The sequence below is a fragment of the Haliotis asinina genome, chromosome 11 (assembly GCF_037392515.1).
Source record: "Haliotis asinina isolate JCU_RB_2024 chromosome 11, JCU_Hal_asi_v2, whole genome shotgun sequence".
In the NCBI taxonomy this organism is placed as follows: domain Eukaryota; kingdom Metazoa; phylum Mollusca; class Gastropoda; order Lepetellida; family Haliotidae; genus Haliotis; species Haliotis asinina.
This window is the reverse complement of record NC_090290.1, coordinates 40,389,778-40,417,742: the sequence shown is the minus strand read 5'-3', so window position 1 is coordinate 40,417,742 and position 27,965 is coordinate 40,389,778. Positions and strand designations below refer to the sequence as shown.

Here is a 27,965-nt window from a genome sequence, read left to right as displayed (position 1 = left end):
ACTTCGGCCGAGGCATGTGAACTCCAGGGCCGTGTTTATAACCGCCCCTGGGAACGAACAGGCTGTCGTTTAACCTAGAAAACATGTCAGATAATGACTGTTGTTCACATGTCGGAGATTCACAACTGAGGCGCCGCTCCAGCTGACGACCCAGGTAAGTTAGAATGTTGTGATCATTCTGACATAGCGAGTATGGACCTCATACTGGTAAATGTAGCGCATCCCGAGTGAGAGCGTCGATCTAAATAAACACGTGCATGGTAGCGAGTCGTACTTGACCCTCTCGTGTTGATATACAGTCCGTGAAAGGGTGTAGAATGGCAGCAATCGTTATGTTGACAGACAGATATGCAATTATCGGTTGTTCAACCAGGCGTTTTGCCAATACGAATATACCCGACCTACCTCCGATGACCAAAACCGGCGTTCAAGTTATTTTGATCCTTGTGAAATAATATGCATATCCAGTTCATCTATCAATGTTAATTCCTGTACCAGTCGGTTGTTATGTTGTGCGGGCTGTGATGGTATAATATCGAGCTGAGATGTACTATCTGTGTTTTCATGGTGTCCTTGAAATTTTGTAGTTCAGTGTCCCTTTTGTAAACGTTGACATGACACCGGACTGGCCGTCTGACAGGACGTTAGTGTCTATATATAGGCTTCCGCGTTGAAAACCACACGAGCCGAGAGAGACATGGGAATATCAGGTCTTAAAATATGCATACGTTTTGCAGTATGGTGGAATAGTGTTTTTCATGGTAAAATAGGATATACGTATATAACTTTAAAAAAGAGAGAGGGTAGGGATGGGTGTGGGCTAGACACAGTAAAAAAAAACCGCTCATTTCTTAGGATGTATCATATGACGTTGGTGACGTGGAAAGGTTTATTCATTTTGATCACGAATACGTTTGCGGCAGTCATTCTAAATTGAGAATCTCACCCAAGTGTCTCCTGATATCCAATATATCAACTCGAGTTGATAAAGTTGCAAATATCTGTGGCTTACCCGTGATTAATACCAGTAGGCACGAAGGTGATATGCTATTTATAATCCAGAGTCATTCTTCATTAGTTTTCAATGAAAAATGTACATCTCAGAACACAGTACTGCCATTAGATTTGCAGCGCAGCGATGCCAAAGCATTGTGACGTCATCAGCTTCATGGCGTCATATTATTGTCAGGGCATTGTACAAAATCTACTGTCAAACCGATATCTCCTGTGGAACAGTTTTGGTTGATAAATGCTTTTTCAGTACGTTAGTAATAAAATAAAACCTGAATATTCGTCTGACAATGTCTTGTCAAAAGTTATCAAGAAACGCTGATCTGTCATACAGACCCAGAAACAAATATATCTAAGAACGTTTTCTCGACTTACGACAGTCGTACACCACGATCGCTCTCGGGGCTCGATTTCGTGCTTTGTTACTTGCACTGGTGCAACCCCATATCACAGAATGCAACCTAGTTATTAGACTAGCTTGCACAAGGTTCAACTCCATACTTTAGTGGGTGAACGTCTGAATAAATCATCTAAATAACTTAATAATACATTCCTTTTATTACGTATTGCAATAAAAATAGTGCAACTGAATTTAGCGGGTGCAACTAGGTTTTCTTCTTAGGTTGCACCTGGTTCAGGTTGGTTATCCCCTCTTTAGCCGAGCCCTGTCTCTGTGGATGGAGACCTTTGTGGGAAAGGTTGCTTATTCGCACGATTGCCTACAAACGTAATCTAATCTTTTTCTCTTAATGTCACTTGAGTAACACCGCCTGTTACTATGGTGACGTCAAGCTATCCTATCTTTTGTTCGGTAGATAGCGTGTAAAAGCAAGGTATTGCTATGCGTATGCATGCTTTCAGATTTGTAGATAAGCCAATAAGTAGTGTCACGGGCGGTATCGTTGTCACACACATACTCGTAATCACAGACTAGTCTCGCTCCGTAATTTCTGGAGTACGGGGGCGATATAATTCTCCATGAGCATCATCCGTTACGTTGCACTGAGCAGTGACGGACGGCATCCATAGGCTTATGTGAAACGTACATGATTTATTGTTATTGTATAAAGTAGAGAGTGATTTATACGCACTGGTGAGTCAGTTCGAAGTTACACTAAAGGGAGCGTTCGGCCTGGGTTTTGAGCCTTGGCGATTTTGTGAGCGTATAAGATGGTTTCACGTCTTTACTACGCTTATGTTGAATGCGTGTGAGTAACTGGAAAGGAGCCAGTCTAGGGAAGACAACCACAAATGCATTTCTGCTTTGAATAACAAGGATTAGTCGGGTGCACGTTTAAAAACAAGTCGGATACGCTATTGATTCGTTAATGTAATATGAGTTTTAAATCAGATATTGAATAAGTACTTGTAATTTGATAGGATCAATGCATCACTCCTGGTGCTAAGAAGGAAAGTAGAGATGACGGGAAGTGGATGAGTTTAAACGAAAGCTGGTAAGAGGATGTGTTTGAACTCTAGGCGCTGATTAGGGGATGAGTACGGGTTGTTAGAGCTGAGAATGTGATCATTTGGACTCTTAGAACTGCTAAACAGATGATTAGTTGGACTCCTAGAGCAAGTAAAAAGGCGGTTAGTTCGACTCCTAGAGCAAGTAAAAAGGTGGTTAGTTGGACTCCACGGCCGAGAAGATGATGAGTTGGGTTCCCAGGGCTGAGAAGGTGATGATGGGGAGCCTTAACGCTGATAAGGTGATTGATTGGATCCCTACAGCTGAGAAGGTGATTGGCTGGGCTCCTACAGCTGAGAAGGTGATTGGTTGGGCCCCTGCAGCTGAGAAGGTGATGAGTTGGACTCTTAGAGCTGAGAAGCTGATCAGTTGGACCCCTAGAGCTGAGAAGGTGATCCGTTGGGACAGAGCTGCTTTGGGCCCCTAGAGCTTAGAAACTAATGAGTCTACTCTCACGGATAAGGAGGTGATGGGTTGGACCCCTAGAGCCGATTAGGTGATGGGTTTGTCTCTTAATCTCAGTAGGTGGTGAGTTGGACTCCTAGATTGACAACGTGGTGACCTGGTTTCCTAGAGCTGATTAGGTGATGGGTTGGACCAATAAAGCTGGGAAGTTGATGAGTTGGAACCATAGAGTTGAGAAGTTGGTGGGTTGGAACCACCGAGTTGAGAAGTTGATGGGTTGGAACCATCGAGTTGAGAAGTTGATGGGTTGGAGCCATAGAGCTGAGAAGTTGATGGGTTGGAACCACCGAGTTGAGAAGTTGATGGGTTGGAACCATCGAGTTGAGAAGTTGATGGGTTGGAACCATAGAGTTAAGTTGATGGTCTGGAGCCATAGAGCTGACAAGATGATGGGTTGGAACCATAGAGCTGAGAAGTTGATGGGTTGGAACCACCGAGTTGAGAAGTTGATGGGTTGGAACCATAGAGTTAAGTTGATGGTCTGGAGCCATAGAGCTGAGAAGATGATGGGTTGGAACCATAGAGCTGAGAAGATGATGGGTTGGAACCATCGAGTTGAGAAGTTGATGGGTTGGAACCATAGAGCTGAGAAGTTGATGGGTTGGAGCCATAGAGCTGAGAAGTTGATGGGTTGGAGCCATAGAGCTGAGAAGTTGGTGGGTTGGAACCATCGAGTTGAGAAGTTGATGGGTTGGGGCCATAGAGTTTAGAAGTTGGTGGGTTGGAACCATCGAGTTGAGAAGTTGATGGGTTGGAACCATAGAGCTGAGAAGCTGATGGGTTGGAACCACCGAGTTGAGAAGTTGATGGGTTGGAACCATCGAGTTGAGAAGTAGATGGGTCGGAACCATAGAGTTAAGTTGATGGTCTGGAGCCATAGAGCTGAGAAGATGATGGGTTGGAACCATCGAGTTGAGAAGTTGATGGGTTGGGGCCATAGAGTTTAGAAGTTGGTGGGTTGGAACCATCGAGTTGAGAAGTTGATGGGTTGGAACCATAGAGCTGAGAAGCTGATGGGTTGGAACCACCGAGTTGAGAAGTTGATGGGTTGGAACCATCGAGTTGAGAAGTAGATGGGTCGGAACCATAGAGTTAAGTTGATGGTCTGGAGCCATAGAGCTGAGAAGATGATGGGTTGGAACCATCGAGTTGAGAAGGTGATGGGTTGGAACCATAGAGCTGAGAAGTTGATGGGTTGGAGCCATCGAGCTGAGAAGTTGATGGGTTGGAGCCATAGAGCTGAGAAGTTGATGGGTTGGAGCCATCGAGCTGAGAAGTTGATGGGTTGGAGCCATAGAGCTGAGAAGTTGATGGGTTGGAACCATCGAGTTGAGAAGTTGATGGGTTTGGAGCCATAGAGCTGAGAAGGTGATGGGTTGGACTCCCTCAGCTGAAAAGTTTATGGGTTGGGCCCTTAGAGCTGAGAAGTTGCTGACATGGCCTCCTAGAGCTGAGAGTTGATGAGTTGGAGTCCTAGTTGATGAGCATATTCTTCCGGAGGTAAAGAGAGGATTATTTTAGACTCCTAGTACTGAAAAGGGAATGATTATGGACTCTTGAGCTGAGAAAGGGATGAACGTAAATTACTTAATCTATTGGAGAATAACGACAGAGAAAGGGATTACACAGGAATGTGGCGAATGGTTTATTAGATCTCTCGGATCTGTACGAGATCCTAAGTGACAGCTCTACAATGTACACCGTGCCCACCTGCAAGCACAGATGAAGATATAATCATGAATTTTCCTATGCATATATAAGAAATACTTTATTGTGTTTACACAAGCTGTATTATTCATGACTGTGTGTTCAATCTGATAGTGTTATTTCTCTGTTATATCCATATCGCCGCATGGGAATTCCGAATGAGCATATGCACCAGCACCATTCACCGAATGTGCAGGTCAGGCTTGATGGCTTTGTCATCTCAACCCGAAGTCAGTTGTTCATTACATCAATTACTTGATTGTGATCCAGCTGTTGCATTTTAGTGTGTTTGGTTTCACGCCGCTTTCAGCAATATTGCAGCAATATCACGGTGGGGGACACTAGAAATGGACTTCACAAATTGTATTCATGTAGGAAATCGAACTCGGGCTTTGTGGAATGACGAGCGGACGGCTTAACCACGTACCTAACCAACCGCTCCCTTTTGTGGTTGTAAGAGGCATGTTTGTGGGTCGGATGATCGGGTTCTGTACATCAATCACTCGACCGATAGCGTCCTGGTTGCTGAACGGCCAAAGAAATAGTACCGTTGGCATGTAAGGACAGCAACACTGCTAAATCGGCGTAACACCATACTCGCATACTCTATTACCCACATGGGTACAACGTGTGAACCCTCATACTAGTGCGTCTGATATTGCTGGAATGTTGCTGAAAGCGATGCAAAACCATAAGCTCACTTACTGTTTCATACAGACTGAGTAATGTCCTTCGTGTTTTGCAACATAAAGCTAACATCAACGGCTTGTGGGATTCTGTTCTCCAGTGCTATGAATATTTAATAATTCATTACTGACGGTCGGCATAGTCTTCACCGACACCTGTGAATGGTATTATTCTGTACTAAACTATCTCACATAGAGGAATCAATATATGAAGACTGTTATCTAGACTGACTACAACGACCCTCGTTAATCTGAACTCTCGCTCCCAATACAGTGTGGGGCAGTGGGGGTAGCCTGTTGGTTAAAGCGTTTGCTCATCATGCCGAAGGCCCGGGTTCTATTCCCCACATGGATGGGTACACTGCTTGAAACCAATTCAGGCGTCCTCCACAATGACACCCCTCAAGGTCCGGGATAGAATAGACCTTCAGCAACCCATGCTTTCAATAAATTGCGACTGTGCTTGTCGTAAGAGGCGACTAACGGGATCGGGTGGTCAGGCTTTCTGACTTGGTTGCCGCATGTCATCGGTCCCCAATTGCGCAGATCTCATGCTGTTGATCACTGGATTGTCAGGTCCATATGCGATTATTTACAGACCGCCGCCATATACCTTAGTGTGACGTAAAACCAAACTCACTCTCTCACGCTCCTTCGCAGTATTTTTAGAATATTGCTAAAAGCGGCGTAAAAACTAAGCTCCCTCACCTATATAACATCGTAATTTGTTTTATGATGGCAGACGCACGTGTACCCCATATTCAGAAAGAAATTATTTTAACTATGTATCCTTCACAGGTGGCTATGGTTCCTGGGTGTTCATCTTTACAAGATTAAGCATAAGATGCACGTGAGTGAGTGAATTTAGTTTTACGTCGCAATATTCCTGCTATGTGTGAGCCGCCAGTAAATAATTCTGGACCACTCAGTCCGGTGATCAACAGCGGACTTAACAGATCACTGTACAAGCTTTGACAATTAAAGCCCAAATCATACATAATCGATGCCAAAACAATACATAACAATTCTTTTTTCGCGGTATACGAGATAATCAAATAATATCCTCAGGCCTCGTCGAAAAAATAAAATAAGAACCAAAATGTTCGCTGAAACTTTTTTTCAAGTATAACAGAAGAGAAACCTCATTTTCCAACGACAGAAAAGATAATATTGCTTGTAACAATATACATCAAGTCCTTACTTCCTGGATATATAAATTTCACGTGACAATTTTTATTTCATGTCGGTTAATAACGAATTGTTGACACGATTTGTCACATTTATAATCAACCAGGAACACAGTGCTGTGCGGTATTTCATACATGAGATTATTCACGATGACAATACCTGTCAAACGTGAAACAATGAGATCGAAATGCAACAGGAAAAGAAACAGAAACAGAGGATATTTTATGTTATGGAGTGTTTAAATGTTTGTATTCCCCGAGCTAGAGCAAAGGATATGTGAATATTTACAATTAACCATTTAATTATAGCTCAGTTTCATTGTTAACTATATAAAATAACCACTCCAGAAGATGTCAGTTACATCATAAGTGTGTCGTTGTTCATTTTATTACCCACCCGTTGAAGATATCACTGTTTACTAATTTTGCAAAGTTATTACACATTGTGTAATAACAGCGCGCGATTCCGTGTGTATGACGTCAAAATTATGACTAATACCACTCTCACAGTGGTGTCAGACCTTGATTGCCTCGCGGAAAGCAGAGTGTCATCAAACACGTTGAATTCTAAGGAAAGAAGCACTCTGCTCGATATTATTTTGCTAATGTTGGGTGAGTAATAAATAAAATGCCAAACTATGTCCCGTGCAACACCATATTAATGAAACGAGTGAATGGTTTGGTATCTAACGAGCGAAGGCACAAAGACGTGGTTTGGTATTCTCTATATATCAATCAGTGGATTTTGAAACCAAGACTGGACTTATAACAGGTAACAAACAAACATTTGTGCCGAGTGCTGCATTCTCAACGCACGTACGCACGTACGCACGTACGCACGCACGCACGCACACTAGAATACGCAAAGGGTAAAATGACTGCAGCTTTGGTAACAATAGCTCCATCGCATGTTGAGACGACAGCAGCTGAGTAATCGTACAAATGAATTACCTATGCACTTTCCATATTAGCCGACGAGGAATATGTCAAAGAGCAATGACGTTCCCACTGCAACATGCAACACTGATGCAATTAGGAGAGCTTCATTTTGGATGATCTAATTTATTCTCAATTAGTATTCGTTTCCAGGAAGAACCTTTCCTTCAGGTTTTCAGGCAACTGTTAAAAAGAGTTCACGTCAGCTAATTGTCTGTAAGGAAGTCCAGTTGCTGAAGCCTTAGCTCGTAACGCCGAATTTCTGGTGTCCCCCGCCGCCATTTCAACTGTAACGGTTACATGTGCACCACGTGATCAAGTTTCGAAATGCGGACAAATGCCCCAGGTGTTCATCGAATAGACATTTCCCTCCCACAAAATATAGCAATAAAATAAGAAATACATTTTTGAAAAAACGATGCTAATCGTTAAATGTTAAATCAGCTAAAAATCGAATGGCAATTGTAAAATTTAAGAATTTTAAGAAAGTATTTTTGTTCCCTCAGCGTCGCTCCATCATAGTCGCACATTAGAGGTCGATCTGCCGTGACGTTACATGCGTGTGCCAAACTAGAATGTTACAATAAATCTTGTTAAGTTCCGTGATAAAGAAATGACAGTTAAAAGCCTTGAGACTGCCAATGATCAATCAAACTTCAGTTCACTCGACAGTTAACCAACTGTTCTGACACCTAACCTACTGTTCCTTGACATTTCTGATCACTGGAATAGAGAAGCTTTCATATCGACAACCGTGATAGACCTGTTCGTTATGCAACTTGCCAAAGGGAGAATGCCCCTGGCAGGTATACTTCCTGCCTCTCAACAAATCAGTGAATGCACCTGTTATAGTTCCCGCCAGCTGATTCTTCCCAAGATGTTGAAGATAATTATGAATATACACAAGGTCTGGAGTGTTATTTTACGCCGCACTCACCAATATCCCTGCTGTAAGGCGGCAGACTGTAAGTAATCGAGTTTGAACCACGCAATCTAGTGAGCAACAGCATGAACATTGTCCTCCGGAACTGGGATAGGTTGGTATGTGTCAGCCCAGTCAGCGACCCTGACTACCCGATCCCTCTAGGCATGTATGGGTTAGTGAAGATCGGTTCTAATTAGGATCTTCGTGGGTTAAATATACTTACGGAATGGTGTGTTTAAGATGTATATGGTTCATGAATAATTGGGTCAGCCACTTTGTGTCATTTTGTGTAATAACAATCAATATGCTTCAGTCACGTTATGAAATTTCACTGAATAACTTATTCTACAAAAGTGGATCACAATTACAATATCATTTTTTTTGTCACTAACACTTAATACTCTTGTGCCAGAGACTGTTGCACTTCAGTTGGCTTTGAAGCACTTACACCTCTTTGTTTGACACTTGCTGTGTCCAGAGCAGCCACGCCTCACAAACTCCTGTCAACTACATCTAGATGAAATGAAATTTCATGAAATGACTGAAGTGTATTGATTGTTGATACACAAAATGACGCGAAATGGCAGACAATCTTAATCTAATCACCAAATGACCGATTTCACAATCTGAGTGTAACATATACACATTATGAGATATATTCGTTGTGGGCGAGTGGAATGGGATAATGCTACTTTTAGTATGCTTTTGTTGTATCATGTTGTATCATGTTGTATTTTTAGCTGTATCATGTGTCATTTTGATGAGAGGTGAAAGTGGTGCAGATCTGAGACGGTTACTGTTTAACACATTTGCCGGAGGTTCATAACACCGCTTTTATCAGGATTGCAGATTTATATACAGTGTGTCTGCTTAATGTAGGGAAAAACCCGGAGTGGGGCAGGTCTCAGACTTTTAGCAATATTCCCGCAATTTCACTGAGGGGGACACCAGAAATGGTCTTCACACATTTAACCCATGTGGTGATTCAAACCCGGGTCTTCTGCGTGACAGGGCTACCCTACCGCTTTCTTTACTGGTCTGTAAGAGGCACGTTTGTTGATCAGATGGTACCCTACCGGTCCTTTTTTTTGGTCTGTAAGAGGCATGTTTGTGGATCAGATAGTACCCTATCGCGCCCTTTATTGGTCTGCAAGAGGCAAGTTTGTGGATCAGATGGTACCCTACCGCTCCTTTTATTGGTCTGTAAGAGGCAAGTTTGTGGATCAGGTGGTACCCTACCGCGCCCTTTATTGGTATGTAAGAGACAAGTTTGTGGATCAGATGGTACCCTACCGCTCCTTTTATTGGTCTGTGAGAGACAAGTTTGTGGATCAGATGGTACCCTGCCGCGCCCTTTATTGGTCTGTAAGAGGCAAGTTTGTGGATCAGATGGTACCCTACCGCTCCTTTTATTGGTCTGTAAGAGACAAGTTTGTGGATCAGATGGTACCCTACCGCTCCTTTTATTGGTCTGTAAGAGACAAGTTTGTGGATCAGATGTCTACCTCTCCTTTTATTGGTCTGTGAGAGACAAGTTTGTGGATCAGATGGTCGGGATCGGTGCGTGACTTGGCTGATTGCGTGATGGTAGCTGGACGGCAGGGATCGTTACAGTATCGATCACTGGATCGTCTAGCCCAGACTCGATTATGTACAGACCGCCGTTATGTAGTTGATATACCATTGCGGCGTTATACAATGAATAGAGGAAATATGTTTGATACAAAATCAGTCCCGACAACATATACTCAAAATACCACAGTCATTCCTGGTAATTGTAAGAGTAATTCCAGGTGATTGTGACAATAAGTCTTGGCGATTGTAAGAATAATTCCTAATGATTGAGACAGTGATTCCTGATGACTGTGACCTTGATTCCTGATGATTATGACTTTGATTCCTGATGACTGTGAGAGTGATTCCTGGTGATTGTAAGAATAATTCCTGATGATTGTGACAGTAATTCCTTGTAATTGTGACAATGATTCCCGATGACAATTATTATTTGTGATCATGACAGTGATTCCTGGTGATTGTAAGAATAACCTTGATGACTGATTCCTGGAGATTGTGACAGTGATTCCTGATAACTGTGACAGTGACAGTGATTCCTGATGATTGTGACAGTGATTCTTGATGACTGTGAGAATAATACCTGGAGATTGTGAGAGTAATTCCTGGTGATTGTGCCAGTGATTCCTGGTGATTGTGAGAATAATTCCTGATGATTGTGACAGTGATTCCTTGTTATTGTGAGAATAATTCCTAGAGATTGTGAAAATGATTCCTGATGATTGTGAAATTAATTTCTGGAGATTCTGAGAATTACTATGGAGATTCCGAGAACCATTCCTGGTGATTGTGCCAGTGATTCCTGGTGATTGTGAGAATAATTCCTGATGATTGTGACAGTGATTCCTTGTTATTGTGAGAATAATTCCTAGAGATTGTGAAAATGATTCCTGATGATTGTGAAATTGATTTCTGGAGATTCTGAGAATTACTATGGAGATTCCGAGAACCATTCCTGGTGATTCTGAGAAGCATGTCATGAGTTTCTGAGGATTCTCAGTATATTAATTATGGTGCACTCTTAAGCCCACTCGTTTGAAAATAAAAGTAATTCATTTCTCGACTATAAAGATACTACTTGAGTTTAACACTACAATTTTAAACATTTGCTATACAACAGTTAAAAATCATTATCAAGTAACGTGAAAGAGCAGTGAACAGTCTTTTAAAATTTAGTTTCACAACATTCAGTTTTAACGAAAGTAAGTTATAACGTGTAGTCGGGAACGGCGGCTCCTTATAACAGGAGCACTGTGGCGTGTCACGTCCTTATAACGGAGCATTGAGGCATACCACGCACAATGTACGGGAATTTCCTCGGGCGTGACAGCTCACTGTCTTAACGTTCACCGATAACACCGACAGCATGTCCTGACTTTCAGAGTGAACGTGTTAGCCCTTCATTTGACGTTCTGGTTGTATAGACTTGCTTATTAGGCGTTTGTCTCGAAAGCAGTCAAACTAAGTGATTAGGAATTAGTTTTAGCCTCAGGCAAGAGAGGAGTAACGAAAATGGGAGAGTTCCATCATGATACAGCTTTGGTTTAAACACTTAAGTGCTGTTCATGTAAAGGAACTGGGTACAATTTAGTTTAAACACTTAAGTGCTGTTCACGTAAAGGAATTTGGTACAATATTCAGAAGGAAAAGGTAAGCATTTTGTTATTGTTATATCAGGGAAGTTCTAGGTGGCCTTGTAGTTAGGAGGTTAGCTTGTCACACCGAAGGTTCGGTTTCTATTCTCGGAATAGGTATACCCATTTCTTCCCTTATTTCGTGACTCTTACTGAATGCTACTTAGAAGCGGCGCAAAACAGTGTTTGTTTCACATTTTGTTGCAACGGAGCCGTTACACAAATCCGGGCATGCTTCAGTTCGGTTCATGAGACTTGTTGATGTGACAGCTGTAACAGGATGATGGTGATGATGATGATGATGATGATGATGAGTTGGTTAACACAAGGTCATTGTGTCCAATTACGTAGATCGATGCTGATGCTGCTGAGCACTGGATTGTCTGGTCCAGACTCGAATATGTACAGACAGCCGCTGGAATATTGCAAAGTGCGGCGTTGGACAACAAACAAACCACCCAACCAGCCAGATTGGGTCCAACCGATCCACCCAACAGGGGAAATAGTTCTACCAGCAGCCCCCGTAAACGTTGCACCATAATGCCGGTTAAAAACGGATCGCTTTACATAGGTTACATTTATCAGTCAATAGTGTTCATTCAAAAAAGTAGGACAGATGTTTAAATACACATTGTGGTATGGATGGCTTGTATTACAGAAGGTCGATCGTGTGTTGCGCTTCGAACATGCGTCGTTGTGTGTCGTGCGTCGAAACAGTGACATTGTGATTAATATCATTTAATAACAAAGATTAATATGTATTACATTATATTCATTTGCGTAAGAATTATATTTTAGAACCATAACTGAGTGATAGAGTGAGTGAGTGTTTGACGCCGCTCTTGGCAAGGGTCTAGCAATATCACAACAGGGAAACCAGAAATGTCCTTCATTCATTTTACCCATGTGGGAATCGAACCCGGACATTCGTTTTCACGGGTGAACGCTTTAACAACTACTCTACCATACCGCCCTTTACAAATATGAATACAGGGTATTGTCCCTTCAGTAGTTTTAGATTTTGCCCCGATGTTTCTGTTGCGCAGGAAGATGCTCATGTTGTTGATCACTGGATTGTCTGGTCCAGACTTGATTATTTACAGACCGCCGCCATGTAGCTGGAATATTGCTGAGTGCGGCATTAAACAAAACTCACTCTCTTCCATTTTGTTCCAATACATCATGTCAAGTGTTAAATCGTGCAGCGTTGGTATTCACCATTCATGTCATATCTGACACCCTGAAACACAAGATCAGAGTGCGTGTTAAAGCGAGTGACATATTTTGATTGTTAGGAGCCTCTGCAAGTCTATGTGTGTAAACGAACAGATGCAATCTTCAATGGTGTCTGGTTTTGTCTCTCTCCAGCTAACGACACGTCACATAAAATATGTAAATATGTAATTATTGTTCCGACATTTCGACTCTGCTAGTCGTATTCTCAGCATCCTCGACTCTCTGTTTGGTCATTCAATATTTGGTAAGTCGACTCATATTCAATATTGTACTGTATATACAAATATACAAATCTATACTACAGTGATTGTTGTTATAGAACAACTTGGTCACCTGGGTTCTTGTTGAGATAAGAAACCGCTTAAATGTATAATAGTAGCCTATACATGTATATCTCTCATATTCAAATTGGTATCTGTGCTTCATGCGGTAAATAAATTTTGACTGCAAATGTGACGTTGATTCATGAAAATATTATCATTGTGAAGGGTTATAAAACTAAATGTCACAATGATGTAATTTGATAATGCAGTGTGGCATTTAATAATTACTGCAGAATAATTTGACAATATTACATTTAAATGACGTGTAATAGGAGTCTTTAGTGTTTTGGCGTAATGTCAAGTCTATGTATTATCACGATTTTTCTGTCCAGGGATGTTCGTACCACAAACATAATGACAATTATTTTCTATTTTAATAATATAATAAAGACATATAATAGTCAACCATGTCAAAAAGTACCATATGTCGTAGTTAAAGGTTTGCGTTATAACGAATGACAGGCATTGCGCGTTATCCACGTGTATAGCCAACGTGTGACATACGAGATATACATGTAGTCGTGTCTTTGCTCAGGGCGACGCGCCGATTTCGTTTGGCCCTTGCCGAGCATGATTATAACGTGCCTCAGGTGACGGTTGTGGGATGGTTGTTACACCGGCTAGTCTGTGTTCAGTTCTTGAAATAAGAGCGTTTGCAAGGACTGGCAAAAATTATCGATAATCGGAAACACCATCGCTAGGAAATATTATTAGTATTGATCGATATGAAAATAGTAATATTGATGATATCGTATATCAGCTTAAATAATTCAGACGTTCACCCACTAAAATATGGAGTTGTACTTTGTGCATGTTAGTCTAATAACTACTGCTAGACACATATTAGATGATCCTGAGTACTAAACGCATTTGTGACAAGAGAGGCGGTACAACGAATTGGGCGAGTACACTTGGCTGCTACAGGTAGCTTGACGATTATGCACGTGCAATACATGCTAACCGTGACATGAAATCAACACCGCATATTCGTTCGAATGATAAGACTGCAATTTCAGGCATAAGATACTGATGTTCCACGCTAACCTTTAGTTAAGACGAAGACAAATAGATGATTGGGGCATTGACAAGCATTTTAGATATTCAACAGTTTTGTTTAAAAACCCCAGGAAAATGTCATTTGCTTCATGAAATGGATCGGTGGTCCTAAACATATTTGCTCAGTATATTGTGTTGATTCAATTCGTTGGGATTGTACCTGTTCCCAAATCGAATGTGCTATAACAATTCATGCGTGAAACGCACGGGGAAAATGAACTTCTCGATATTTATCAGACAACCTGTCTCCCTCTTGTTTCAAGTGGATCGTTCTGTGAGGCGTTCCCAAGTATGCAAATTGGGGTCATTTGTCAGGTCGTGGATCATCTTATATGTGTTTACCAGTAGGTTGCACTCTGTGATATTGGGTTGCACCAGAGCAAGTAACAAAGCACTGAATCGAGCCCTGAATATATATTCGTTAACAAAGATCACGAGCTCCATAAATGTGGCTTTAAGCCTCTTAATGCCTGTGATACATCAAATATTTTAGTGACGTCATCTGTTGTATCATCTTTCTCTCTGTCTCTGAAACTGACTTTTACAATTTTTACACAAACTGAAGACCCTGGGTTGGCTATCAGTAGATTACGGAGATCGATAAATCGATAGTTACTTTGAGCGCAAATGTCAAAATTACCTGAAAGAAATGAATATATTCCACAGCACTAGTAAGCGGAGACATGTTTGTAAACGGATTATTAACAAACGGCGATGTAATTTGATTTTACTCACTCAATATACACTTACTTAAACCATTTCAGTATTAAATGTTCTCGTCACGATATGGCTGAAATATTGCCGATGTGACTATTAACTCACTCACTCACTACACTTATTTAAGACTTTATTCATGGTTTGTTTCTAACGCACGTTGTTTGCATAAACATGTCACCTCTCACCAACGATATGAAAAATATTAATTCCCTTCAGAAATTTAAGGCACTTGTGTTCAGAATCTCCGTTATTTTATCGGTAATTTGTCGATGTTTAGTAAACGATTTTCAGTTTCCATTATCTATATCGACAGCTAGCCCTAACCATTTGCGGTATACCTCGACAAGGTATAACAGCCAGTACGAAACTGAATGTACAGGCGTTTCCGTGAGGCAGAACCAGTCAGATAAATATACCACATAATTACGGCGATTTGTATTAACGCACTTCGTTGTGAACAGCTGATTCTGTGGAACCGTTTTATGTATTGTCTGTTTCGGTCTGTATTACACATTTCTTGAAACTACTAAAATGTGCGCGATTTCGTTTGACTAATTGCGTAGATAACAGTTAACAGATACGAAGTTAACACATTCAAAGAAGCTGCTAAATATTGATATTGACTCTGCTGCAAGGACGAGTACTTCAACGTCATTTTGAACCTTATTCCAGTTATTTCCTGGTGTGTCTGTTTGATAGGGGAGGGAAGAACGAAGTAACGCAGATCTCAACGTTTGCCATTTTGGCACTGGTAGGGTGCTGACAATGAGTATTATTAATTTAATTCTAGAATGATTTAACAATGTTGGCAGTCACGTTTTCACAGCTACAGATCAATGTACACGTGCTTCTTTCAGGTATTTTGTGTTGAGGAAGTGGAGTAGCTTAGCGGTTACAGCGTTCGCTCGTCACGCCGAAGGTCTTGGTTCGATTTCCCACATGGACACAATGTGTGAAGCCCATTTCTGGTGTCTCTCGCGTGATATTGCTGAAATATTGCTAAAAGCGGCGTAAAACCCAGCTCACGCACTCACTATTTTTGTGTTAGGCAGACTTAAAGCTATTGTTCAGGTATACATTTGATATTTATATCAACAAGATTTTCTTATCTTTATGGCGTATGAGAACCGACACATACAGTTCACCTAAACTTTAAATTAGGAATAACATTTTGTATTTATTTTTCAGGCTGCCTTCTAGTGGATGTCTGCAGACAAGGTGCAAAACTTGCAATAAACACAGCCAACATGATAGAACGCCGGAAACAACGGACAAATGGCGTCCAGTCTCACGAGATCACGCGAGACAACAGTGATCTGGAAATGGGAAAACCTAAAAGCACCTCGGGTAGAAGACGCTACCTGTATTTACTTGTTCTCGTGCCTATAGTGTGGTTTCTTGTAGCTTTTAATATATCTTTATATGATGTGGAAAAGGACAGCAAAACGGGACGTCATGAAAAGGCTGACGGCCGTGCGCCGGCTGCTAGAGATCACGATCATATTGATAATGTAAAATATGAAGAAATTAAAAGCTGGAAGAGGGACGATGACACAAGAGATGATCACATAGGTAAGAAAGAAAAAACATTAAATAAATATTTTTTAACAAAAAGGAATGTAAAGAAATGGACTTCATACATTGTACTCATAAGCGGACGCTTTAACCATTAGGCTACCGAACAGTGAAGTGGACAGAGGGGAAATTGATTGATTTTATGACCGCTTCCAGTGAAACCCGATTTCGTCCCGGTGGGGTGGCCGAGTGGTTAAAACGATCGCTCGTAACGCAGAAGACCCGGTTCGATTTCCCACTTGGGTACAATGTATGAAGCCGATTTCTGGTGCCCCCGCCGTGACATTGCTGCAATATTAGTAAAAGTGGCGTAAAACAACCATCACTCATGTCACTCCTGATCATGCAGACAGTATTACCAGTTGAGGAACACTACTGTCCCTACCTAGATCGCACTGTTTGGATGCTTTAGGAAACTGGAAAATCAGACTATAGAATATGCAATTGTGATAGATGTTTAATGTGCACCATAACCATTCGTGCAACGTTTGTCATTTATAAACAGTACCCTAGTGTAAGACTGACTTCAAATAATCTACAATCGGAAATGTCATAGACAGGAAATGTGTATCGATATGAAAATTGTGTTGTCAGTAATATCGTATATCAACTTTTGCGATGGAAAAAACCTTCTCAAACAGTATACCAATTTAGGACACTATTTAGGGTCTGCTTCTAAATTATGTTCAGGACGCTGTTTTGTATAACCCATGCACAAACATGTCACCGCTTACCAGCGCTGTGAAATATATTCATTTCTTTCAGGCAATTTTGGCATTTTCGCTCAAAGTTAGAGATCCAATAACTATCGATTTATCGATCTCCGTAATCTACTGATAGCCAACCCAGGGTCTTTAGTTTACGTAAAAGTTGTAAAGGTCAGTTTCAGAGACAGAGAGAAAGATCATGCATCAGAAGACGTCACTAAAATATTTGATGCATCACAGGACTCTTCTTCGGCATTAAGAGGCTTAAAGCCACATTTGTGGGGCTTGTGATCTTTGTTAACGAATGTATATTCAAGGCTCAGTTTAGTGCTTTGTTACTTGCACTGGTGCAACCCAATATCAGAGTGCAACCTAGTTATTAGACTAACTGGCACAAGGTGCAACTCTATATTTTAGTGGTTGAACTTCTCAATAAATCATCTAAATAATTTAATAGTACATTTTTTTTATTACGCATTGCAATAAAATCTGTGCAACTGGAATTTGCACCTAGGCTTATATGTTAGGTTACATGTGGTCGCAAGTAGGTTAACTTCTCTGAAATCGAGACCTGTATATAAAACGTGAAAGATCAAAATAAAGCTATACTCTTTATTGGTTAGGATAGCAACTATCTTCAATGTTTTCATTTTTTATTTTTTCAGTCAATCTTAGGGGAGATAATCCGAAGACGAAGAGCAAAATGAAGATTCTGAATCCACATCCGGGTCTTGGTATGTGACCTTTTGTTTGTTTAATTCTATCTCTGCACTCGGCAATATTTCAGCAATATACTGGCGGTCTTTAAATAATCGCATATTGACCTGACAATCTAGTAATTGATAACATGCTGCGCATCGATTTACGAATAGGATGACATGTGTCAACTTAGGATAGAAGTTGTTTAACAAACGATCATAGTTTCAAACCGTTATTAATGGTTAGTATTATAAGGGGTGGGGGGGGGGGGGGGGGGGGCCGCATTAGTTGGAACAGTGAAACAAATTCACGTGCGGCACGTGATGAGCGTTAACTAAGGCCAACTTAATTTAATCGTTCTCGATGTTTCATTTAATATACGTACCCCCTTGACCCGAACTGTACTGAACTCTGTACTGGACTGGACTGGAGTGGACTAGACCTAGGGCGGTGGGACACCTTAGTGGTTAAAGTTGTCATGCTGTTGGTTTGGTGTCTGTAGCTGCTCTCAGCAATATTCCAGCTATATGGCGGCTATCTCTAAATACTCATGTCTGGAGCAACAGCACAAGCATCATTTGACACAACAACGGTCTGATGGTATGTGTCTTTCAAGTCAGACACCTCACCACCAGTGCTTGCAATACATTAATTTGCCAGTTGGCCATCACGGCCCGCTGCCGGCTACAGGCTTTAAGATGGAAGATTTTGTTAAAGTCAATGTTCATGGGTACATTGTAAGAAGCCCATATGGTGATATTAACGGAGTAAAACGATACTCTTTCACTCACTATATATAGTTATTATAAATCCGAACAAAGGTATTTTTATTTTCAATTGGTTTTGTGGCGTTGACACTCACGTCTTTTGAAATCATAAAATATTGTGCTGACTGTTCAGGCGAGGGCGGTGCTGCGTCTATCGTCGATGTATCGTTGCTGAGTCCCGAAGAGAAGCTGGCGTTTGAGCAAGGGGATGCCGTCCACCATTTCAATGAGTTTGTTAGCGACAAGATCTCCCTGGAGAGAGCGGTGCCCGATTTCAGGAATCCAGAGTAAGTAAAGTGACACTTTATGGCTGCTTCCTTGGGGACCAAATATGTTTGTGCCAGATATTTTACGGACTTTTGTAACATAAAAATTGAAATTATGGTAAAAATGCATGGGGATTCATTGTGATGAAACACGGGTCTCTCGGGTTAATTGTGGCAAACCAACTTAGGTCTTATTTTAAGACGGTACGACTCACTGTTATGAATCAAAATTCTTTTGTTTCAATACACTTTCTTCGTAGGAGACAGGGAGTTCTAAGACTTTGTTATCAAAGCTATGTTTTGAGTTGATAGATTGGATCAGGCTGGTGACATGGCTGGCTGGTGACATGGCTGGCTGCAGAATGTGTTTTGAAAAGCCTTAAACTCTAACATTAGTTCACATAATAATATATTATCGCATTAAAGGACTTACACACGCATGCGCCTGGTCCACACTCGATTTCATCGGTCTGGCATTTTGACGTAAAACATTCACGTGATTTGATAATATCAAATTTTAGGCATAAATAGTATTTCCAAAGTCAACCACCATACCATTCCGACTTCAAAGAGCGATGACACTAGATGTTCGCGAAAAGGTTAGCTTATCCTGATTGACTGATAAACTAAGCGAGTACGGTTTTACGCTGCATGGGTATTCCAGCAATATCACAACAGGCGGAACTAGAAACTGGTTTGACACATCGTACCCATGTGGGTAATAAAACATGGGTTTTCGGTTGGTCGGTTTGTTGTTTGACGCCGCACCAAGCAATATTCCAGCTCTATGGTGGCGGCCTGAACCAGGCAGTCCAGTGATCGAAGCCAGGAACATCGATCCAGTGATTCTGTCACCCAAATGAACGAGCCTGACTATCAGATCCATACTGCCTTTTAAAACAAGCACATGTTGGTGAAGATCAATTCTAAGTCTGATCTTCCCGGGTATCGGGCCTCCGGCGTGACGAACAAATACTTTGACCATTAGGATGAACCATGACTTCACTAAAATCCCTCAAGATACAAAATGTATTCACTTTATGAGGGTCATCTGTTTCTTTACATCTTCTTTACATCATCTTTGCATCTTCTTTGCATCTTCTTTCCATCTTCTTTGCATCTTCTTTACATCTTCCTTGCATCTTCTTTACACCTTTACATCTTTGCATCTTCTTTACATCTTCCTTGCAACTTCTTTACTTCTTCTTTGCATCATCTTTACATCTTCCTTGCATCTTCTTTACATCTTCTTTGCATCTTCTTTACTTCTTCTTGACATCTTCTTTACACCTTCCTTGTTCCAGATGCCAGGCAGCCTTCCAGTTCTATCCTAAAGACCTACCGTCCGTATCGGTGATCATCTGTTTTTATAACGAGGCTTGGTCAACGCTTCTCCGGACAATCCACTCTGTCTTGAACAGGACTCCTGAAAACCTCCTGGAGGAAATTATTCTGGTGGACGATGGATCGAATCTAGGTGAGAGGGAAATGAAACTAAAGCAAGCAATCAAGTCGTCATTGCGAGTGCTAACTTGTCACAAAACTAGAGAGTGAGTTTAGTTTTACGCCGCTTTCCGCACTATTGCAGTAACAATACGACGGAGAACAACAGAAATAGGTTTCACACATTGTATCCATGTGGGTCATCTACGTGACGAGCGGACACTTTAACCAGTAAGGCCACTTTACCTACCCTCTCAAAACGACATTCACATTGTGGTTTCTTCAGAGGATCTGGGCGAGCCGCTTGACGAGTACACAGCCGCCATGCCGAAAGTTCACGTGATCCGGACCAATCAGAGACTGGGCTTGGTGAGAGCCCGGATGGAGGGAATCAAATTTGCCAAAGCTCCCGTCTTGGTGTTCCTCGATTCTCACTGCGAATGTGGTTATGGTAGGTAGATGGAGGGACTTTCAGAACGACTTAGAAAGATATTGTCTAATTTACTGAAAAATCAGTAAAATTTACTTATTTGCGATGGGTCCCTTTTGAAAACCGAAAGAAAATGGTCAAAACCCGTTATTGCAGGACATACAGGATATCAGGAAGCTAGTTCTAATATCGGCCTGTCAGGAAACAGGACGTGGCCTAGGTTTTAGGTTTAAGCATGCGTAAACGGTTAAGACTGGCTTGGTATGATCATCAAATATTACGAATTCACAAGCATTTTGGTTTAATGTTCTGTGAACAATATGCCCCTTGGGTCATGGTGAAGGAGTGTATTCAACCCACCCCAAGTCCTCCTTTCTGCCACAGGATTGGTAATCATACTTACTTGTTGGCCATAGATGGCCTTGACATTCAGTTGATCTTAGGAGATCCGCTCAAACTTTTTCAAGTCATGCGATTGGTAGAAAATAAAATATACTGTATTTGAAACTGAATCAAAGGATTCAGCGACGTTATATTAAGTATTTAACCTCTAAAATTATTCTTACTAATTTACTGCTCCAGGGAGGGAGTATAATGATTCTGGGGAAAATGCCTAGTGTTGTCGAGGAAATGATATACAGATGTTGCAGTAAGCTTTTAGACCCGTAGGGGGGTAGTTTCGTCGATGTTTTTCCTTTCATGTGGTATTAGGGTAGGGTCTGTATTCCTATATGTCTTCCTAACACTGTTTCTAAGCGATAAAAGCCCTTGTGCTTCCTGCCACCACCATCCATACCCTGACCCAAATACCCAATCGCTGGTATTAACCAAGTATTCAGTTATTTTTGTCTTGCACAGGGTGGTTAGAACCTCTGCTAGTGCCCATCAAAGACAACCCTTCCACTGTTGTCACCCCAACCATTGACGTCATCGACAAGGACGACTTCCGCATCAACAACGCCGACAACAACATCGGCGGCTTCAGTGCAGAGTCTATGACATTCAACTGGATTTCAGTGCCGCCCAGAATCAACCGCTACAGGACAACAATGGCGGACCCGTTTGTGTACGTTGTACTTCCCACATGGGACTTTCGGAGTAGAATTTCATGCTATGATGTGTGTCATAAAATCGACCATTTGGGGCGTTACTCATTACATCACTCACAGGTTTGCCGGGTTCAGACCCGAATATTTATAATTCTACCATGACTTCAGTAAGTACTGGATTGTGATTGGTTATTTAAAGTCATTCAGAGGTATGGAATCACGTTATATATACCCCTCATATTCCAACACAGTATGTATTTATTACTATCTTAAAGATTAAAAAAGCGGTTTTGGTAGAATTGGTAGAAACGTTCAGACTTTTTTATTCAGACTCCACTGTGTTGGAAAATCAGAGGTACATAACGAAGCTATAATAGCGCCGAATGTGATCAAAACAGAACCCGTAATGGAAAAATGAAGTTTAGATCGAGCCATTATAATTTCCTTATATACCTATGATTTTCTATCTCCAGAGTCTTTCTCTGTTGTGTTTGATCTATGTATGTGCGGATCATTGGTTGGAGCGGATGTAACGATATATGGGGCACTGTGTTTATATTGATCTTCTATACTTGTTAAACATTCAGTTAATTCTCTGTACAGTGTTATGCCACTTTTACACCCCGGTAACCTGTGATCTGGGTTTGTGGAGGGTTTGTGGCGGGTTCTAGTTATTTAGTATCCCGTTAGGAAGCACTGGAAGCTGACATTCCATTATCTAACAAGAATACCGTTAAAAGCGGGTTTCAAATCAACTCAGTCACTTGCCAATCTGCTCACCCAGTCACTCACTCAATTAATTTACACTTGCTGATCAGGTCATTAAATAAATTTAAAGAGCAAGTGTATATTTGGTGTTGCTCTTTTGATCTTTTCATTTCCATTGTTGCTATCACAGTTTGAGAAATATATCAGAACCCCACGCTTCGTCCACAGCTCTCCAACATTAGCAGGTGGACTGTTCGCCATCAATAAGGAGTACTTCAGCAGTATTGGGATGTATGACACTGGTCTGGAGGTGTGGGGAGGAGAGAACCTGGAGCTGTCACTCAAGGTAATACTGGGTGTGGGGAGGAGAGAACCTGGAGCTGTCACTCAAGGTAATACTGGGTGTGGGGAGGAGAGAACCTGGAGCTGTCACTCAAGGTAATACTGGGTGTGGGGAGGAGAGAACCTGGAGCTGTCACTCAAGGTAATACTGGGTGTGGGAAACAGGGAGAGGAGAGTGTCCGTGTCACATTCACTAATGGAGAGGACTGGGCTTCGTCATAATTTGACATGTTCCAGTGTTGTTTCTTAAAAGATTCTAAATGTATCGAAGTCGAAGGGACACTAATCGTCCTAAATCATAACATATCTTTTCCTTCAGAGTAAAATGTTATTATAATATACACTCTTACCCTCCCCAGCTGTGGATGTGCGGCGGCAAGATCCTCATCAGCCCATGTTCCAGGGTGGGCCACATATTTCGCCTCAAGTCCCCTTACGTCAACGTTGGAGACACATTCCTGTCCAAGAACGCTGCGCGCGTTGCCGAGGTGTGGCTGGACGAGTACAAGTGGTTCCACTTCAAGAGCAACCCTTTCTCACCGGTATTTGATTGAATTCTGTTAAATAACAAAAATAAACTCAGTCTGAGTTTATGTGCAAATTATGTGCAAATTTCAAATCAATAAAGTTGATTTCAGTGTTGAAGCTATTAAACTGAATGCCTGTTGAAAGAAGCTGTACATTTGGAAACTGTAGCTTACCAACGTCATCAAATGTTTCTAGGCATGGACTTCAACATCAGAACACAACTATGATATGCATCCGTATCAAACACGCCACTATCGAATAACCATTTCTTGTTTTGATATCGTGTAAATCGTGAAATTAATGCGTCACAATTTTAATGCGAGTGCCAGGGTCTTGTCAAAAATGCGTCACGAAATTAACGCGATCTCAGGAATCTACGTTGTTAAAACATGATTCTCTGAATTTTGTACTTTCTTTAGTTTCTTTTACACTTCTTGTTTACCAAATAACCAGAATTGGGCTTGTTAAGCAATGAATGGAGACGAGCTGACGATGTCTTGATTACGCTGCCATTTTTGATTGCTTGCTACTACCTGTCTTGTGACAATATTTATAAACGTAGTCCTACGTCAAAGACTTCTGATCCTTTTGACCGTCAGTTCATTTATGTTGCTCTTTTCCGGTTGGATTAAATGAATTACAAAACAATGACCATAAATTATCACCTTATTCTTACCTCATCTCGCCTTGATATTCCGACATTCCTTTAAGACTTTGTAAAATGCCACTCAAACAAGTCTTGCAAAAGGAATTTGTCACTCCGAAAGAGCCTGCTAACTGCCAGCACAACGCTTATGCGCAAGACGTTATGTTGTATTCCACTATGTTTTAGGTAGTGCTGGTTTACTGCATATATTTGTCTGTATCCTCAATGTGACATCTTCTACATCCACAGGCCAACTACGGTGACATCACATCGGCAAAGAAGCTACGTAGCGAACTCAAGTGTAAGCACTTTGACTGGTATCTGGAGAACATCTACCCAGAGTTGTTCATTTCCGGTTCCGGTGACTACTTCGGGCAGGTGAGAAGAATTAGGTTGTGTCGAAACTTCTCCACAGCAATGCATTGTCTTACACAGTTCACTGACTCACGGCCATTCCTTCGATTTAAGGTTAACTAATATGAAAATATCAATTAGGATAAATCCGTGGAGATCCGTGAAGAGCCAATGACTGACGCAGGAGGGATTGGGTTGTCTGACCCGTGACATGGTAGACAGTGCACAGTATATTAGCAAGCGCTTAATATGTAACAGTGCATATACATAGATATACATATATACAAAAGTTGACGTAAGTCTGCGTCTTGCTAACCACAGATGTGGCCACTCTGGTTCGTAGAATAATCGTAGCACGTTTTAAGTTTGCCATGTTCTGTTGGTTTATAATAGCTGTTTTCCGAATCAAGCGTTCGGCAATCTTTGTCAAGCCTTGATACCCCCATTCGTTACTGTTCAGCTCTTTCCGTGCCCTACAATTCGGCTTGCTGGGTTGACATAAGTCAAAACGCCTTGATATCGAACAATCTAACAACGGAATTAAAAAGAAACAGTATGTAAGGGGAAGTGTAGCAATGGACAGAAATTGAAGGTGATGAAGAAAGATAATGAAAGGCCCTAGTGTCATATTCCTATATCAGGATACGCACTAAGCACGTTATTCGGCTGAAGAATGAGGTCTGTTTTACGGATCTACAACTTCATCATTCTGAACACGCGATGTTTCGATATACATCCTGATGTCGTTGTTTAGCAAAGGATGACAACGACACTAGAATCTATGTCGAAACGTCACCTATACAGAAAAAAGAAGTTCTATATCCATAAAAATTAGTCCCCATTCTTAATCTACCAAATTTCTTGAATTGTAGTGAAAGAGGTCAAGTTACTCAGTTGTTTCTAAGTCGATGTAATTTGGTAGCGCGTTGATGGTGTTGCGCTTGATAAAATGGAAAGTATGCAATGAAGTGTCGGTCAACCTTTATGCTTTCTGCTACAGATTTCCCATGTAGGAACGGGTTTGTGTCTGTCTTCGCCGCAATGGGAGCAGCCATTAGTGATGTTCAGTTGTGATGCTGGGGTAAGTCTGACGTCACTTCCGCCGATTTCATATTTTCAAATTGTACGATAAATAATAGTTGTCCAATATGATAATTGTGATCGGAAATAACGCAACATTTCTGTATTCAGACAATCTGGGAATCTGACAAAATGCTGGAGATTCGCCATAACTTCTACTGTGTAGACTTTTACCCTGGTGTACACCACACGCCTTATGCCATCCCGTGCAAGTCGGAGCAGACGACACAAGTGTGGATATACAACAAGGTATGAATGTATATCATTACCACCACGCATGCGCACACACAGTCACAGAGAAAGAGACACACTCACTGAGACGTCCCTAACCGTCCTGCCACATTCACGCTCACACGTACAATGTATAAGCTTGACTGTTGTTAAACACATCCTCCCCATGGAAGGAAGTTACCCGCATGTGCGTGCGTGCGTGCGTGCGTGCGTGCGTGTGTTATTTTTGGATTTCGCTTCCTTAGTTAAGTACAGATTCTACTATCTTTCTTGGAGTGAAAGTGACTGAAGGGATTCGAACCCACAACTTAAAATTCGGTCGCCCACCCTGCACATCAGCATCATTCGAGGAGAAATCGTAGCAAGTTAATGACCAAATGCCATTATCACTATTCAACGTTGGAGGCGTCTACCATCAGGGTCCTCTTTCCTCTTAGGAGCACCACCGGCTACGGGGCCCCGTTTCACAAAGCTATGGTAGCGCTACGACTGTCGTACTTCTCATGCCGTAATCAACGATCATGGCTTTGTAAAACGGGATCATAGCTTTGTAAAACGCGCCCCGTTGGCTAACCTGCGTTCATTTTCAATACTGGTTCGCCAGATTCTTACTGGGTTATCTTCGCCGTACCTCTGTTGTTGGTTTCACCCAAGTGTTGAACACATGAGGTCTTGCCCTGATTTCTCCAAACAAAATTAAGACTGGGAGTTTACTTAAGAAAAGGCAGGAAAATGCATCTCTCAGAATAAGCTGAAATTTGTGTTAAACTCAAAGATAGCAGACAATTATAGTTTGGTGGATAGATTACTTAAGTTGTTTGGGCGTTTGTATTTTACAAATTTGGTTGAGATATAAATTCAGCACCTAGAAAGTGTCAAACCCAGGTTGAAATTTGAGTAGAAACGAAAGTTTGTTTCGAGAAATCCGGACCTGATCAATTGTATTTTCGCTCAAAGTAACCCAGCTTAAGTACTGTCTTCAATCTGGAAAAACTCACTCGCTCCCACCCTCCCCCACTCCCACTCACTCACTCACTCACTCCCGCACTCACCCGTCCACCCATCCACTCACTCTAGATAACCGACTGTGTCTGATATTGCGTGGTACTGTTTTACCAACAGGCCGAGGGGCACATCGTCCACCACATGTCCAATTCATGTCTGACAGTGAAGGAACCGAAGGTCATCAGTCTGGAGCCATGCGTCCCTGGTGATGTCTCCCAGAAGTGGAACTGGCCAACAAATCCCCATTTCCAATTCAACAGAACAGCTGCTGCTGAAATGGCGAAAGCAGCAGGCTGGTGAAGCACTCGGCACACATCGGTAAAGTTCGTAAACAGAAAGTGTCATGGTTTTTGAGAGACAGTACATCGAGTGCGATCTCTGGTTTAAGGTACGAAGTGCTGATTGTATTAACAAATGTCCTGTTACCACATGCTTCAGGTGTTATTGTCGTTCCTACTCGTGCCTTTCCGCAGTTCTTCCATATTTACGGAATGACACGAGTAGGTACGAATGTGCATATATCTCCCGGGTGATAAATAAGTTCATTAAAATTATACATGCTGTTGCATATTGTAGATGTTGGGCATCTACTGAGCCTCTGAGTCCAGTACTCCTTGTGACTCTACTTTAGTTGATTAAAATATATATGTTTGGGGTTTAAAAAGTGGCTGAGGGTGGTTCCCTGCTCCTATAGGCCTGCATACGAACGTCATGCATCCGTATGATGCCGACAAGCAGTACAATAGTGACAGCGAGATCATACCATAACGACCAGTTGTGCAACAGAGTGAGAGAGAGAGAGAGAGAGAGAGAGAGACAGACAGACAGAGAGAGAGAGAGAGAGACCAAGTTTACAGTAGGAATAGCGAGATCATACAAAAACGATCAGCTGTACTATAGACTCGAAAGGAACATACACTAAGCACCAGTCGTACAATAGAGATAGCGATATCATACAATACCGACCAATCGTACAACAGACACGACGTTGTCCATTAGCCACCAACTGTAAAATGGAGGCAGCGATACCATTCAGCAACGTCCTATGGTACAATAGAGACCGCGATATATCTTACAGCTACGACAGACACAGAAATCATGTAATAACGGCAGATTATACCATAGAGACATTGACGTCATCCAACAGCGACCAATCGTACAATAGAGACCGCGATAGCATACAAAAACGACCAATTGTACAATAGAGACCGC

At 41.7% G+C, this 27,965-nt stretch overlaps 1 protein-coding gene across 2 annotated transcripts; it reads left to right on the top strand.

The window, feature by feature from the left end:
* On the top strand, positions 1-27,712 carry LOC137256208 (polypeptide N-acetylgalactosaminyltransferase 1-like). Of its 2 annotated transcripts, none has more exons than XM_067793925.1 (13): positions 1-154; positions 16,112-16,495; positions 17,871-17,939; positions 18,805-18,958; positions 20,242-20,414; positions 20,667-20,831; positions 21,669-21,876; positions 22,796-22,913; positions 23,269-23,451; positions 24,333-24,461; positions 25,438-25,518; positions 25,629-25,766; positions 26,871-27,712. In XM_067793925.1, exons 2-13 carry the CDS (start codon positions 16,171-16,173, stop codon positions 27,051-27,053), a joined length of 1,926 nt encoding a protein of 641 aa, XP_067650026.1. In that variant the 5' UTR covers positions 1-154; positions 16,112-16,170; the 3' UTR covers positions 27,054-27,712. The 2 variants fall into 2 exon arrangements, with proteins under 2 accessions (XP_067650026.1, XP_067650027.1); XM_067793926.1 differs by lacking the exon at positions 1-154 and adding an exon at positions 12,921-13,071.
* Positions 27,713-27,965: the final 253 nt, after the last annotated feature.